General features: G+C 36.3%; 3 protein-coding genes and 1 pseudogene across 3 annotated transcripts; 2 read left to right on the top strand and 2 right to left on the bottom strand.

Annotated features, from left to right (window-relative positions):
- The first annotated feature begins 169 nt into the window (after positions 1–169).
- Positions 170–1,641, top strand: LOC148923054 (uncharacterized; annotated as a pseudogene).
- A 507-nt stretch (positions 1,642–2,148) lies between these two features.
- LOC125203656 (acetylajmalan esterase 2-like) lies at positions 2,149–3,855 on the bottom strand. Its single transcript, XM_048102052.2, has 4 exons — positions 3,549–3,855; positions 3,249–3,461; positions 3,007–3,155; positions 2,149–2,728 (listed from the first exon to the last, which is right to left on the bottom strand). The coding sequence occupies exons 1-4, from the start codon at positions 3,796–3,798 to the stop codon at positions 2,258–2,260; spliced, it is 1,083 nt and encodes a 360-aa protein (XP_047958009.1). The 5' UTR covers positions 3,799–3,855; the 3' UTR covers positions 2,149–2,257.
- A 5,599-nt stretch (positions 3,856–9,454) lies between these two features.
- LOC125206105 (mitogen-activated protein kinase kinase kinase 20-like) lies at positions 9,455–10,886 on the bottom strand. Its single transcript, XM_048105408.2, has one exon. It carries the CDS (start codon positions 10,725–10,727, stop codon positions 9,636–9,638), a length of 1,092 nt encoding a protein of 363 aa, XP_047961365.2. The 5' UTR covers positions 10,728–10,886; the 3' UTR covers positions 9,455–9,635.
- A 1,610-nt stretch (positions 10,887–12,496) lies between these two features.
- Positions 12,497–14,295, top strand: LOC125203634 (carboxylesterase 1-like). The gene is made up of 2 exons (XM_048102026.2): positions 12,497–13,056; positions 13,795–14,295. The coding sequence occupies exons 1-2, from the start codon at positions 12,497–12,499 to the stop codon at positions 14,198–14,200; spliced, it is 966 nt and encodes a 321-aa protein (XP_047957983.1). The 3' UTR covers positions 14,201–14,295.
- The last annotated feature ends 2,240 nt before the right edge of the window (positions 14,296–16,535 follow it).

A 16,535-nucleotide genomic window follows, 5' to 3' on the forward strand; every position in this document is an offset into this window, starting at 1 on the left:
TTATTAATGCACTGCGCTGATGAGTTAACACGTTAGCAATTTAAGAAAAGCTAGCATTATAATGCACCGCCATCATACAGAACATCAAAACGTCTTCTAACTATATACTACTATATATGAATTACGATGATCAGATATAGCGTTGGATTTGATCCGCAAGTATCCCTATATGGTCAGGATGAACCATGAATTCATTGGTAGAGTTTTGGAGAAGATAGCATCCAGAGAGATAGCATTCTCCACGGATGAGGACGGTCAACTCAGCCTCTGGACAAATCCCATATACTGGTGTGAGTATTTTACTAACTCTGTGTTTTGGCAGTACGGTCCATAGGCGTTAATTTAGCCGAGTATTACCTTAAAATTTTGAAGGTATTGCGAAGATTGATATGAAACCACAATCCTTGGATATTGAGAACCTAACTATTCTAGGCAAGTGATTCACATTCAAAACTAGTAATTTGTTTCTTATTACTTATCTAAAATGATTTTGGTACAACGGCTCCAAGGTTGCGTAACCTTGTCCAAATATTGCACTCAACTCTTTGTCATGTTATCAAACACTTAGGTAATAAATGAATCTTATTACTCTCGTGCAATCTATATATGTGACATGCTTTATGACCGCATGTCGTTTGCATTTCAGCGCCTGGCATTAACAGGTTTCCTGAAAAGAAATTGATTCATGAGAAAGCGCTGGAGCTTGTGAAATATTTATGCAACCTTATAGAACCGTTAGACTACAGACAAGCACAAACTATCTGCAAAGAGGCCATTATAGCAACAGCTGAATCGGGAAATAATGATGTTGTACAAGAAATTGTAAGGACACTTCCTGTTGCAATTCATACTAGGAATATTTTTAATCAGAACTTTCTCCACATGGCCGTCAAGAACCGTTGTGAGAAAGTGTTTAATCTCATATATCGTACGAGCAACTACAGAATCAACTATTCAGAAATAACCGACAAATCTGGTAATTCAGTCCTTCACTTGGCCGCACGTTTGGCACCTCCTAACAAGCTGAATTTAATATCGGGTGCAGCTCTCTAGATACAACGTGAATTACAATGGTTTCAGGTATATTCATATTTATAATTGTATATTAGATGTAGAATTGAAGCAAACAATCTAACTGCAATCAATCTTATTTTCATTTGGTTTTTAACCATGAAGCTGGTAAATTTCTTAATCCATTTACCAGGCTACATCCAAATAAGAATGGTGAAACAACTGAGATGATATTTACTAGAGAACATAGAGAGCTGGAAATATAAGGAGAGAAATGGATGAAAGATACGGTTAACTCATGTACTATAACTGCAACATTGATTGCTACAGTTGTGTTCGCCGCTAACACAGTTCCTGGCGGCAACCAATCAGAGTCTGGTTATCCGATGTTCTACAAGTCAAGCGCATTTACAATATTTGCAATTTCAGATGCAGTTTAGCTCTTCACATCCACCACTTCGCTGTTGGTGTTCTTGTCCATCCTCACCTCGCGTTATGCGGAGCAAGACTTTCTGTAGGCACTGCCCAAGCGACTTTATTGACCTGCTTACCCTTATCCTGTCCATCTTGTTCATGATGATTGCCTTCAGTTCGACGTTGTATCTAGTCTTTAGGCAGAAGAATTTATGACTATGCTTCTAACCTAAAAAAAAAACACATATGACATAATGCGTTAGCTATATTTCGGTCTACTTTTAATTTTTTTTTTTTTTTGATTTAAGTGTATTACGAATGATAAATTTAATATAAATATCATGCTTGCTGTGAATTATATGTCGAGATCTCCAGCAAAGACTAACAAAGTGAGCTTCTTCTAGGATCTCTGTTTACATTAGCCAACAACAAAATTGTTTTAGTTCTGTCCTTCTTTAATACTCCAATATTGCCAATTTCAATCCTCACGCCCTTCTCCTATCTTTCTCAGAATCTCTAGCTCTTCCTCCTTTCCCTTCAATGCCGATTTCTCGGTGAGCATCTCATGCACAGTATAATATAGGAATCTATAGACCTTGAATTCACTCGACATCAATACATAATAGTTTTGAATATATTTCTTTATTTAGTAATAATTGTTTGGAAGCATGCACAAAGGAAATAGAAAAGGAGAGAGAGAAAAAAGGAGTAGTGCACAAAAAATATCCAAAAACAAATTGTAATAAATTTAATTAAATAGCACAAAAAATGGGAATTGGAAAATAAAATAAATGGTAAAAAGGATAAAAATTGAAAAAAAAGTGATAAATGATCAAAAGCAGGCGAGTTGAGTAAAGAAGCGCGGTATCAACCATGCGGCCATGTGCTTGTAGCTTTGTTGAGTCATGTGGATGCCGTCCCAACTTATATGTCGATCAACATCTTCACATACACTAACATTAGCTCCTCCACACATTCTACCCAAATTGAAGTTGTATTTCCCTCCTATTCCGCAGCAGGCCCGCTCTACCTCATATCCACTATCTATTCCCGTTTGGAGGAGATCTAGGTAAGCATTGTAATAGTCGCCGTAGACTATGACAGTATTGGGATTCTCTAGTTTGAGTTTGAGGATGGCTTCTTGCAGAAGCTCGTTGTGGTACTTCGCAAATTCATTCAACTCTGTCACGCAACTTTGGTTGTTAAGGGGTGCGCCTTGGAATGCTGTTTTGTATATCGGAAGGCAACCTATCGGAAAGTTTCCGGGAACAACCAATCTTCTTGCACCCATCTCTACGGCTCTCTGCAACATTAATCATATTCATAACTTTCAATACCATAACTAAATAGCAAATTAAAGCGTAACTTTTCTACTTTAATTGATTAAAATATTGATTAAATTTGTTTGTATTTTTTACAATATATATTCAATGATTTTCGATCGTCATATAGAACAATGTAAATTTTTGGACAAGAAATATTAATCAGGAATTGTAAAAGGTAGAAAAGTGATGATTTAATTTGATATTTTTGTAAAATGACAAGTTTCTCTAATTGATTCATGGCAATATATCAACTCACCTTAGTTCCATTAATCACGGCTTCAACCACTTGAGGAACCATGCTTTTCAATTCCTCCATTTGTTTCCTTTGAAAAATGGCATAGTTGTAATCGTTCCCACCAGTTTCTCCCACCATGAACAAAGCACTTCGGAATTTCTTGAAACGATCTATATATACTCACCAAACCAAATACTCCATATTAATTATTCTACCTCATATATATAGAGTAGATAGTAAAACAAAGGGTATATATGATTTACCTATCTCATCAAGGCTGATGGAATTGAAGTAGGAGTCCATCCAATCCAATTGAACGCCAAGAGAACTATTTGTCACCGGATTCGTTACGTTGTGAGCAGCCAACGCCTCAGACGACAACGCGGTTGAACCAGCCACCGCAAAGTTGACTCCATTCCCGAACCAAGTCCCCTTGTGTTTATACGGTGGGAGCAAAGGAAGCCCATCGGACATTGCTGTTCATCGTATATTAACAATTGTGATTGTAATTAAATTAAAAATAACTATAATAATTAACCAAAACAAATTAATATTAATCTTACCAATATAGTCTATCATTAAAAGGCCATTGGAGCAACGCCCTGTAGCTTCCTCAAAGAACGTTTGGCCGTACGGCAGCCTCGCGAAGTTTGTGGAGACCCCGATTGGGTACTCTTTGATCAAATTTCCTACATCACTCATTGAATCTCCAAGTTGATAGATTTCATTGAAGTGGCAATACTCCAAAACATTAGGAACAACGCCAACACAAAAAATCAAACCAAGAACAACCAATATTATTTTAAACGTCATCGACAAAAACCTAAATCTTAACTCATAACTCACAACAAAAGACAAACACTAGCTAATATATATAAGATGCTCTAAACTCACAACAAAAGACAAACACCAATGACGAATATAGCTAGTATATATAAGATGCTCATCCAATTCGACTCTTGAAAGGATTAGCAATTGATATACTTGGATTTTTTAAATTATGCTACTAAGTATATACTAATTTTATGTTGAAGATAATTAATCGTGTATATTAATATTATTTTTATGCGTATTACAAGGGATTACGTCTAAAGGAGTACATGTAAAAGTAAAGTAATTAGGAAAATAAACATATTAGTAGTATTATATTTATTTAATTTTAGTATTTTGTTTTAAAACAAGGTTAATTACTTGTTAGATGTTACTAAATCTATTTTTTTTTGTCAAGGATGAATTTAATTAGAATAAACATATTTGGTACTCCGTCAAACCGTCAAATAGGACTCGAATTGAACTATAATTCTATTTTAACACTAATTTAAATACTAGTTAAAGCATATCTCTAATAAACTAGTAGATTATATTTCTAACAACAAATCAAACAACTAAACCAATGATAAAAATACCGGGGAGAACAAAGCAATCGAAAGAAAAACAGAATATATGGAAGATCCTTATGAGAAAATCTCTCAACAAAAGCAGCCTATTCCACCTAAGCCTCATCATATAAAATGGAAAGGTATAATTTCAATAAATGATAAATAAGTTTTAATTAACATCTTATTTACATATGTTTTGATCTTGTTCATGTAGGTTTTGATTCAGTTTTACAACCAAGCGGGAACAAGTGTTTCTTGTGCAAACTGGATGTTGTATACACGCCTGCAGGAGGAACGATGTACGAGCGCCCAAATCTGCCGGCTGTTGCTGTTCTTCCATGCGGCCATATATTTCATGACCATTGCTTGCAACAAATCACGCCGCACCAAGCAGTGGTGGATCCATGATTTTTGATTTAGGGGGTGCGACTTTTACATTGATTCAGTCGATCATTTTTCTTTTGTTTTATTAATTATGAAGATCTTATATTAATGTTTTATTAAATTATGAATATCTTATATATGTACATATATAATAACAACAAAATAAATAGACACATAATACAAAGAAGAAAAAACAAAATCAAGCAACATACTGCACATATATAAAATTAATAAAGAATAAAAAAACTAAATCACCAAAGCAGCTAGAAGAAATACCGCAGTAACTAAAATTAATAAAGAATAAAATACTAAAAAACTAAAGGAGCAAACTAGGTTTCGATCTCTTGTCACTGATAATGGATAAAAGCCGCGTTCTACCACTAGGCTAGAGCAATATTATTGTCAAAAGTCAAGCAATCTATAATAAAGAGATGAAAATTTGGGGTACAGTTGTACCCCTTGTTCTACACTGGATCCGCCTGTGGCCGCAAGACTCCAAAATTCCTCCTTGCATTCCTTGTGCCCTTGGTGAAACTTGATGCAATTTTATTTTGAGGCAAAATTCAAATTCTTAAAATCCATGTCAGATCAAAGTGGGATAATATTTGAAGGACGGAGGTAGTAATTCTTTTTCCTTTTATTTCCTTTAATAAGTTTTATTTTTTCCATAAATGTTGGATTTCCATGAGTTTTAAGGTTTCTTAAGTCCCATTATATCCTTGTGAATATTTTGATACTCGTGAAAAAAGGAGAAAGTTTAAGAGTCTATACGATTATCTTTTGATAGTATTAGATTTCTATTTGATAATTGATTTGAAGATCAAATTTTGATATGTTTGACTTCACTTTCCGTTCATTGACTAATTGTTATTTCCTCCTTAGCTTACATTAATATAAATCATAACTCAACAAAAGAAATTATTTACTCTGGTATGAGTCTTATATTGTTTCGCAGCCATCAAAAAAAGAAATTATTTACTCTTGTATGAGTATTATATTGTTTCGCAGCCTAAAACATGACGTCGTTTTAGTTAATGTTTAATAATGACAACATATTTTAGATTGCACATTTGATAATTAAAAATGTTTTCTAATAAGAATAGTAGTAATAATAAAATATGTAATCATATAATAAAAATTTATTCTTCAAATTTATGTCAAATAAGAGACTAAAATATATATGTATGTATGGGTTCATGTTAAAATGCATATAGTATTCAATCCACAACTAAGACCAATCCTACACCATTAGATCTTAAAATTAGTGGATGAGATTAAAGCTCACGGAATTCAATAAATAGTAGATAAAATATCAACAAAAGGGTAAAATAGTCAATCTATTATAACATAATAATTTTTATAGATTTTTTTATATCAAGATAGTGTATTACAAATATCAACCCAGTGACATGACATGAGAATCTCAACACAAGTACCAGAAAATATCAACATAGTTTCATTGATATTGTACATGCATTGTATTGAGATTATTTAATGCCTTTACTGATATAAAATCTGCTTATCTACATATCCGAAAACTGAAATAAAAATTATAAATTTAATCATCCGATCATTGTTGGAACATATGCAATTGAGATCTCGTTAGAATCCTTATAAAATTATCTTTAATTTGATATATTTTTCACAATTTTTTTTTTAATCGAGAGTGTTACGTAAATTTAAAATTTTAAGATGATTTTGTTAAGAGAGAAAGAAAGTGGTTAATTTTAACTACCATATATAAGAATTGACATAACTCTTTAAGTTTATTTGATAATTTTTTTAATTTAAAATATAATCTACGTGGTATTATTTCAACCACTAGATCTCCTAATCTAGTGGCTAAAATTTAGTTTTAATTTGGGATTGGTAATTAGTTAGTAATTGATCATAACCATGTATGTATATATTTGCAGAGTCCATAATTACACTGGGTGCGGTGTTTTAATTCCCAAACTGAGTTAGGATATCTTCGAAAAGTAATTAAATTTCCAAAACAAACTCGCCTTCTTTCCAACCAGATAGCGTCACTCACACCCATGGATTGGGCTCGCCGCTAGTGGAATGATTGGCTCGAAGCGGTATTCTTTGTGCATTTGGAGGCCAAGCTCGTGTTCAACTCAACGCCACCCGCCCACTTGTCGACGTAACGAACCTTTTCCCATGTCAAGACAAACATGAAAGGCTTGCTGTTGTCTTCTTGGTAGTCTGAGACATACTTGGGACATTGTGTTCAGATAATCGATTGCAACAGTAGTTTGAGATTGAGCCCAGAACTTCTTGTAGGTCCGTACAGAAGTTCCAATGGGCCAAGCCAGATTATATGTCTCAGCCACCTTCTCCCAAAAGGTCTTTGTCTTTTGTTAATTTCTAACGACATGATCTTTCAAAGTGTCAATCCACAATTCAAATAATTTCTTTTGTTGTTTGTTGCCATAAAAAAGAGGAAATGACTCAACTATAATGGGAAGGTCCAAAAAGGAATACGACTCAACCGTAGTAGGAAGGAAAGAATAATAATGTGTTAAGGATGGTATGCTGAAAATCATGTTTCAGAGCAATTGGCCCGATTAGAAATGTTTTTATATAGTAAACTCTACAATTCACTTTTACCCAAGGCAAGAAGAAATAACCTTATCATTGTTATTTGCTTAAGCATTTAAAAGATATTTGATATGCATTTAAATACATGAAAAACAATTATGTTAATTCTTTTGTATAGTAGACTAGTTGTGGACAATGTTCACAAGACAGTCAGTCAGTTCTTTTTAGAAGAGAAGTTGAACTTCACAACCTGAATAGGCTTATTGTGGAAAGTTGCAGTGTCCGTCTGCAAGTTTTCTCACCTTTAGTAAGAGCACTCCCAATGCAGGCGGCGTTAAAACCGGCGTTTTATCGCCGTGTATCGCCGAAAATTCGCCGGCAATGGGGAGAATTCGGCGTTTTTCCGGCGTTAATTCTACCGAATTAACGCCGGTTCCCGAAAAAACGCCGTTTTATCGCCGAGTGAACGCCGGCCACTGTAGGCGCGTTCGGCGTATTTTCGGCGTTTTTTTTTTTTTTTTTTTTTTTTTTTTTTTTTTTTTAATACCCAACGGCTATTTTTTTAAATCCCCTATATATAATTCCTCCTCCTCCATTCATCACACACAATCTTCATTTTCTCAATCTTCTATATTCAATCTTCAAAATTATGAGTTCAAATAGGAAAAATTCCCGAAAAGGTATTATATTTTTCTCGTTGTATTATATTTTCCAATGACTAATACAACGATGAATTGTTCATTATAAAAATCTATTTATTAAACACATTTGTAGGGAAAATTAAACAATATTAAAAATGATGATGTAAAAATGAAATGTTGAGTTAAGGAGAAATAAGGGAGAAATAAGGGAGAAACCATTGAAGCAGTTGGCTAAAAGTTGGCTAAAAACTGGGGATAAATTATGGTGCTGATGTGGCGCTGATGTGACAGGAGTTAGGGAGAAATAAGGGAGTTTTTAGCCGGACCATTGGGAGTGCTCTAAAGTAATAAAACTAATATGGTATATCAATGACCGGAGCTAAGATTGAGACAAGTCTTTCTTGTTATATATTGGAAAACAAGGTATCAGTAGTTATTGTATCTTAATTTATGTATTTAACATTGAATATAAGATATTGGCTATGCACTACTTTAACTTATCAATAGGTGCGAGGTTTTCATAACCCATGTATTCATATATATTGGGCGGTATTAATCAATGTATAGTGGTGCTAGGATTGCACATTCATATCAATTCTTCCAATAGAACAAGATTTGATTTGGATATGTTTTTTATTTTGTGACCAAAATCGTTCCACCGGGATTGGGCTTGACATCGCATGCCTAGGCCTTGTTTGGGCCAAGGATTGTGCGTTGTTGGGCTCGGTCTGCGAGGGTGGATTGCTCAGGCTTGCTGCGGTTGACGGGATACCTTCTGTTGGGGATGTGCATGCTGTGGAGCAAGATAGAAGACCATGAAAATCATTAAAATTTGACCAACCATCGATAGTGACCACCAAGACTCTGTTCTCCATTGCAATGAATATCTATGAATTGGAAATATTTACAAGAAGAAAGAAATGCTTAGGACTAAAATTATCAATGTAGAATCATTTGATGTGTGGGGCATTGACTTCATGTGACCTTTTCCTAGTTCTTATGGTTACTAATATATCACGCTTGCTGTGAATAATGTGTCGAGATCGGTGGAGACTAATCCTACTCAACACAATTATTTGAAGATGGTTATCAAGTTTATCCAAAAGAAAATCTTCACTCCTTTTAAATCACCAAGTGTGCTCTAATTAGTGAGGGGGGATACACTTCAGAAATTATTTGTTGGTTAATATGCTTGCAAAGTTGTTGCTGCTGGAGTTACCTGGAGATGATGAAGACGAATGAGATGTTTGTGGGAGGCTTAACAGAGACTGCACGGATTGTCAAGAGTCGCTACATTGTGTTGATGGAGAGCGTGGGGGACCATGATCTGCTTCGGGCGTTGAGGGATCAGTCACCTCCAGTGATGCGGATGTGGGATGTCCCCATCGGAGAGTTGGGGCTCGTCTGCATGAGCGAGTCAATTGTACGGACGGCTTGGATAGCCTCAAAAGCTAACTTCACCACTGCCGCATTCTCAACTAATAGTGTATCATTAACTGTAACAAGACTAACAAACTGAGCTTCTTCCAGGAAAAAAATGATAACATAAATGGTGAATCTCTGTTTACATTATCCAACAAAATTGTTTTGGTTCTCTCCTTTGTAAATTATGTACTACATATGAATCAAATTATGTGGACTATAAATTGAACATATACAGTTAAGGAAAGTAAACTCTATGATCATTTACTACAAATCTAACTCAAAAACCTTCCACAGGTACATTTTGTTGAGATATGAATTTGGCATCACCACTGTTTGTCTCAGATCCATGGCTCCATTCCTCTGTTGATGAGTCGGTAGTATACTCATCATCATCATCATCATCATAAACCAGAGCAAAGGATTCAATCGGATCGAAAGGGACGACATATTGATCAACATCAACTCCGGCATCATCAACGTCATCATCTTCCAAACCTTGAAGGAAGGGATGAAGCAGCAGCATTTCACAAGTGAATCTGAAGTTAGAATTCCTAACAAAGCAGCCCTTGAGAAATGCCCTAGCCTCCTTTGATACTCCATTGCCAATTTCAATCACCTCATGCCCTTCTCCTATCTTTCTCAGAATCTCAAGCTCTTCCTCCTTTCCCTTCAATGGTGATTTCCCGGTCAGCATCTCGTGCACGATACAGCCAACCGCCCAGACATCAGACGGAGCCTCCTGCACGTGATCTATGACCGCCTCAGGAGACAAATACATCGGAGTTCCTTCCCAACAACAAACCCCCAATTTCCTCTTCTTGCTAATGCTAACCTTCCTCGCCAGCCCTAAATCCCCAATTTTGGCCCTAATTCCTAAACCCTTGCCCCTGATTGGAAGGAGCAGAATGTTATGAGGCTTCAAATCGCAATGCACAAATCCAAGCTCGTGAATGTGTCTCAATCCTCTCAGAATAGACCTCGTGTGAAGCTTCGCCTCCAATTCACCCAATCCATTCCCGCCGGACTCCTTAATCCTGCGGGCTAAGGTTCCACCGGAGCCGTACTCGAGCATCAAATTGAAGGCCATGGTGCCGCTGCTGCCGATTGTAATCTCATCGCCGTAGCACTGAATTATGTAAGGATTCCTCCGCAGATTGGAGTAAACTTCCCTCTCCTTCTGAAGCGAAGCAGAGGAGGAAACCTCCGCAGATTTGACGGCCATCACCGGCGGCAGAGAGCTCCATTTGGAAGAGGGGTTTCGCAGAGTTGCAAGATAAACACGCCCAAAACTCCCTCTTCCGATCATCGATGACCTAACCCATGCAATTCCATCTCCGTATGAATTCAATGCCTCTTCCTCTCCTAACATTGCCAACAAACTTGAAGAAAGAAGCAATTGTATTGAAGGAAAAGGGCAAGTGATTGTGATGAAGATGGCGATGGATTATATATAGCTTAGGGTTTCCAATTAAGAGAAGGGGTTTTCTTTCCTTCTTATATCGAAGAGTTAACAAAATTCTCAAGAATAAAAGAAACAACTCTGTTGCGTTAAAGGAAATATATTAACGGGAATAACTGTCATCTGTACTTTTTTATTGGTATAAATTCAGAAAAATTAATATTTACATTAATTGAATGTATTAGTGTTAAATTTTTTTTCCTTTAATTACAAAAAAAATAGACAAAGTAAAAGCTGAAGGAAGAATTGGTGGGAGGGGTGAGGGATCTCCAAAATTGACTCAAATAGAATAGTGTTTGAACATGTTCCAAGTTGGATCATCTATGAAGTTTCCTTTCCCCAATTCACATTGTGGAAGCAGTCAATACTATTCCGTGTCTTCACCTACTTTTCTCCCATTCAAATAATGGCGTTGCATCTCCACTTGTAATTAAATTCCCTAAACTCATCTGACCTCATCTCACTGTTGTAATTAATAAATACAGAGAAAGAGATGATCATCATATTTTCTTTTCATATAAACCTTATACTCGCTCTATCCCATTAAAAATGAAACGTTTTTCTTTTTTGGTTGTCCCATTAAAAATGAAACGTTTCCTAAAATGGAAATAACTCTATCTCTACCTTTTCATCTCTCTTACTTTACCCTCTCTTCATTTACTCACACAACAACACTACATAAAATCTCGTGTCAATTCCCAAATATTGCATTTTAAGTGGGGCGGAGGGAGTACAATGTTCTTCGCATAATATAGAATGTTCGATGTGAAGTCTTTGAAGCAAAGTAGATTGGTTAATGTCTCAAATGGAGATTCGAGTACTCTAATGAGAGTTGCACACCCTAAATATTGTCACATTGGCGACCAACACGTGTTTTAAACACGTATTTTAATGCAAAAGTGGTAAAATATAAGATTTAAAGTGTATAAAATACTCCTAAGAGACAGAGTAGAGAATATGAATAAAATAGAAAAGAAAGATTAAAAAATAAGTAGCCTTAGAGTAAATTTTCATTTTCAGTAATCCCTTCGTCCCCATCAATTGACACCAATTTCTTTTTCCGTCCCTCCCCAATTAATTGACATCCTTACTTTTGATTACTTTTGATAACAGATTTCACATTCCACTAACTTGTTTTATTCACATTTTAATATAAAATCAATATAAAAAAGTAGGACTCAAATTCCACTAACTTTTTTCACCCATTTTCCACTACATTTTATAAAATTTGTGTCAAGTCAACCCGTGTCAATTAATAGGGAAGCGGAGGGAGTATGACTAATTTTGACAGACGAATGAAAAGTTCGTGGATAGAGAGTATATAAGATTTTGGCAGTAGAATTCATTAGTAAATCCCAATACTAAAGACTCATGATAACTGGAATATAACTACTGAACACATGGTATTAATTAAGCTACGGGCCAAGCTTGGACACAAAGTCATTTATTAAACAAAAAATGACTTATTTTGGTTGCTCCTTTTTGAACGAAAGTGAGCCTTTTATACTTCAATCTAAGACTACAAATTCTCATATACAGTAACAGCATGTTTAAATCTTGTGACCCAACAAATTAAGAGCAATACAAATCGGATCTCATTTGCTCTCATCACTAAACATAGGATCTTCCACATTTATATTCCAAAAGACAAAAAATCAAGAAAATTAAATTCAAAAGACATGTCCAACGACACCCTCAGCGGCCTGGGCTTCAGCCGCAACCCGGACGGCTCTGTTACCCGAACCATCGACATGCCCAAAACTCCACCGTTATCCGACACCAACTCCCCTGCCCCGGTCCTAACCAAGGACGTCCCACTGAACCCATCCACCAACACCTCCCTCCGCCTCTTCCTCCCTCGAACAACCCTCGACCCCGCCACCACGGGGCCCACATTGCTGCCTCTCATAATCTACGCCCACGGAGGCGGCTTCATCATCCTCAGCGCTGCCTCTGCCGTGTGCCACCTCTTCTGCTCCACGCTCGCCCTGTCCACCCCGGCCCTCGTTGCATCGGTCGAGTACCGGCTAGCACCCGAGCACCGCCTCCCGGCCGCCTACGACGACTGCATGCAGGCCCTCTCGTGGGCCAAGACCACCACCGATGAGTGGATCGTCAACTACGCTGACCGCTCCAGCTGCTACGTCATGGGCACGGACGCGGGCGCGAACATTGCCCTCCATGTCGGCCTGCGCGCGGCCGAGTGTGGGGACGATCTCAAGCCGCTCGAGATCAAAGGGTTTGTAATACAAATCTATATATATATACTGATTTTAGATCTATCTTTATACTCATATGAGATATTATTATACTCTCGTTGTACCATACAAATAAATATTATTGAGATAACATGAATTTTAATATACAATTAGTATGCACGAGAGACATAGAAAGAAAAAGTGATTGGAGTATTGTCACCGGAGAATGTGGCTTATTTCATTAGAAAGGAAAAAAGTTATCAAAAATAAAAATGAACTATTTTCTATGGGACAAAATAAAAAAAATAAAATAAAAGACTGTCTATTTTTATGGGAATGAGGAGTATTTTGAGTGTGTGAATTTGTCAAACGGTAGAGAGCCAAAGGTCTTAGATTCAAATAATTTGTGGCACATTGTTTAAATTTATATTCATTTACCATACAAAAGGAGGGAGTATTTTTTTTTTTTTTCCATTTGTCAATACTCTCTCCAAAATCCTTCAACTTGAACTTTGAAGAGACTAGACTTTTTTCTAACTGGGTTGGACCAACCTTCCAATGATTTGACCCAAATTTAAATCTTAGTCGTTTTCTAGTTTCAGTTAAATTAGATCTATAGTCAGAGTGACCTGATCTGGTAGCATCATAAAGTATCAGGTTTCATCATAAAACCAAATAATGATAGGAAGACTGCTCATGAGATTTATATAGTGATTTCAGTTCTATTTTCTGTTGATGTGAAATATTTTTATATTTATTTTTCTTTCATTCATCAACAGGTTGATCCTACACCAGCCCTTCTTCGGCGGGGTAGAGAGGACGACATCAGAGATGATGCTGGCCGATAACAAGATTCTTCCGATTGTGGCCACGGATCTGATGTGGGAGTTGTCGCTACCGGCCGGTGCTGATAGAGACCACGAGTACTGTAATCCAATGAAGGGAAAGGTGGCGCAGAGCTTAGGTTTGTTTAAGGAGAGAGGGTGGAATGTGACGACGACGAGCTGCGGCGGCGATCCGTTGATTGACCGGCAGAAGGAATTCGAGAAGGCGATGGAGGCAAAGGGTGTGACGCTAGTGTCAAAATATGCCGGAGGGGAATGTCATGGCTACGATCTTCTCGAACCTTCTAAAGCTGAATTACTCATGTGTGCACTAAAGGACACTGTCCATGTTACAAGGTAGACAATTTACTAAAACAGAATTGATTCATTTCATATCTCTATATATTCATTTTTTACTTTCTTGGTTCTAAAATGTGGGTCCTGATGACAATTTGAATTTTAAGAAACGCGAAGAAAAATGAATTAAAAAGGTGATGAAACATGCGTTACTTTTATATAGTGCTTATGGAGTATACCAAAATATAATGATAATTTGTGATAATGATACGCAAATTTGAAGTCTAATTAAATGTGATTATGTCGATTTTAATTCAACATTAGTTTTGGGCATTGAAAACAACAATTGTCACGACAGTCAGTGGGGATGAAGTGACATTGATTCATAAGGTGGATTAAAAATAATTTTCATTTCAACATGGAGAAAACGTTGTCATTTATTTTCTTATGCTTTATTTCTTTTTGTAGTATATACTTCTATTATCTAGTATAAAATATATCTCGGCCCATTTTCCAATTCAAACAATAGAAAATCGATTAATAAACACGCTTGCGGTGATGTTGTTACCCCACACGTCCTCCCTCCTTGGTGTGCGTGGGTGTGATTTTCAGATTTATTATTTTTCATTTTTTAAAATAATGCAAATGTTTGAATTTTAAATTTTAAAATAAGCACGTTTGGCCATCATCAAAAGGTTCGGGCTGAAGTTTTGGGAAGTACTCTATCTGTCCCATTAAAAATGACTTACTTTTCATTTTGGTTTGTCTCATCCAAAATGACCCATTTTTATAAATGAAAACACTTTTATTTCTACTTTATTCATTCTCTCTACTTTACTCTTTCCACTGAACACACTATTAAAACTGCATAAAACTCCGTGCTATCCAAGACATGGGTCGTCTTCCTTGGAACGGAGGGATTACTTGTCAACATCTTGCATGCGTTCGTTATAATGCACAATATGAAAACTGAAGACGATGACAAACCACTCTTGATTGATTCAACAAAAATATTCCCAGTGTGTACTGCAACTAACCCCACACCGACATCATTCCGTGAATACCTACGCTGCCAAGAGTTGTCTCGCAATTCCGCCAACCACAACATACTCCAACACGATCTACTCAAATACATTTGTGCAAACTTGGGCCACAACTACTAGTAAATAGTAATTGTACAATTTATATTATTCCCTTTATCACTTCCAATTGAACAATTTTAGGATTTCATATATGTATTTTCTCATTTTAATAAAATACCGCTCCTAACTTAGTATTTTAATGAAAATTATATTTTATTATTCTCCAATTTTATAGATTTATTTAAATTATGATATTATATAAAAAATAAACTAAAAATATTAAAATAAATTTAGTTAAAATTAAAAAAACACATTAATCATTAAAGATAAGATTAATTTAAAACTAAAAACAACAATAACTACTAAACAAAAATAAATAAATTAAATTCGGAAATTATTATTTAATTTAAATTAAATTAGAATATAATGACTAATTCAAAATAATATATGAAAATTAATCGATGTAAAAATTTAGGATATATGTTGTAATTGCATAAAATAAAAACGAGAAGTAGAATGGAGTTTAAGAGCGTCTCCAATGGCGGACGTCGCGGTAGGACATCGCCGACGTCCGATCGGACGTCCGCCGTAGTGGCGACGAAGGGCGGACACGCCCGTCCCATATGCCCGTCAGATGGGCTCGGACGTCCGACCCACGGGCGGGCGGACGTCCGCCACTGTGGCGTGGGTAGGACGTCGAGGTCGGACGTCCGGCCGAAAATTATTATTTAATTTTTTTTTATAAAAAAACTCTATCAATACGGCCCGTGTCGAAATTTTAATTCCGTAAATTTTAATTTTAATTGTGAATTTATTAATTTTATTGCGGGAAGTCCTAGTGATGACGTGGCATGAATTTTGTGTGGGAAGTCGTAGTGGAAGTTCTAGTGGGAAGGGCGCCACCAGAGACGCTCTAAATGTTCAACAAAAGCAATGGACCGGACCTAGCCCACTAGGCATAGGGTCAAACGGACTTACTCCAGCAACAAACATACTAGTTCAAATTAGACAAATAATTCAAACTCAAACATGGAGATAGTTTAGGAAATTTAATTACTTTTTTAAGAAATCCTAACTCAATATGGGGATGAAAACACCGCACCCAATGTAACCCGTTTGATAAGTTAGTGTAGGGATCAGATCACTCGAGATTCGCTAATTACCGGGACCTCTTTATTGATTGGATTCTGAGATGGCTAATCTCAGAAGTTACAAGCCAAATACAAGGGTGTTACAAGATTACAAGTAATCTAACTCACTGAGGTATCTAACTATCACAGATATCGAACCCTAATTGGAGCCCTAACTATTCCAAGA

This window comes from Salvia hispanica, chromosome 6 (genome assembly GCF_029641045.1).
Source record: "Salvia hispanica isolate PSC_SH4W2 chromosome 6, Shi_PSC_v1, whole genome shotgun sequence".
NCBI lineage: Eukaryota > Viridiplantae > Streptophyta > Magnoliopsida > Lamiales > Lamiaceae > Salvia > Salvia hispanica.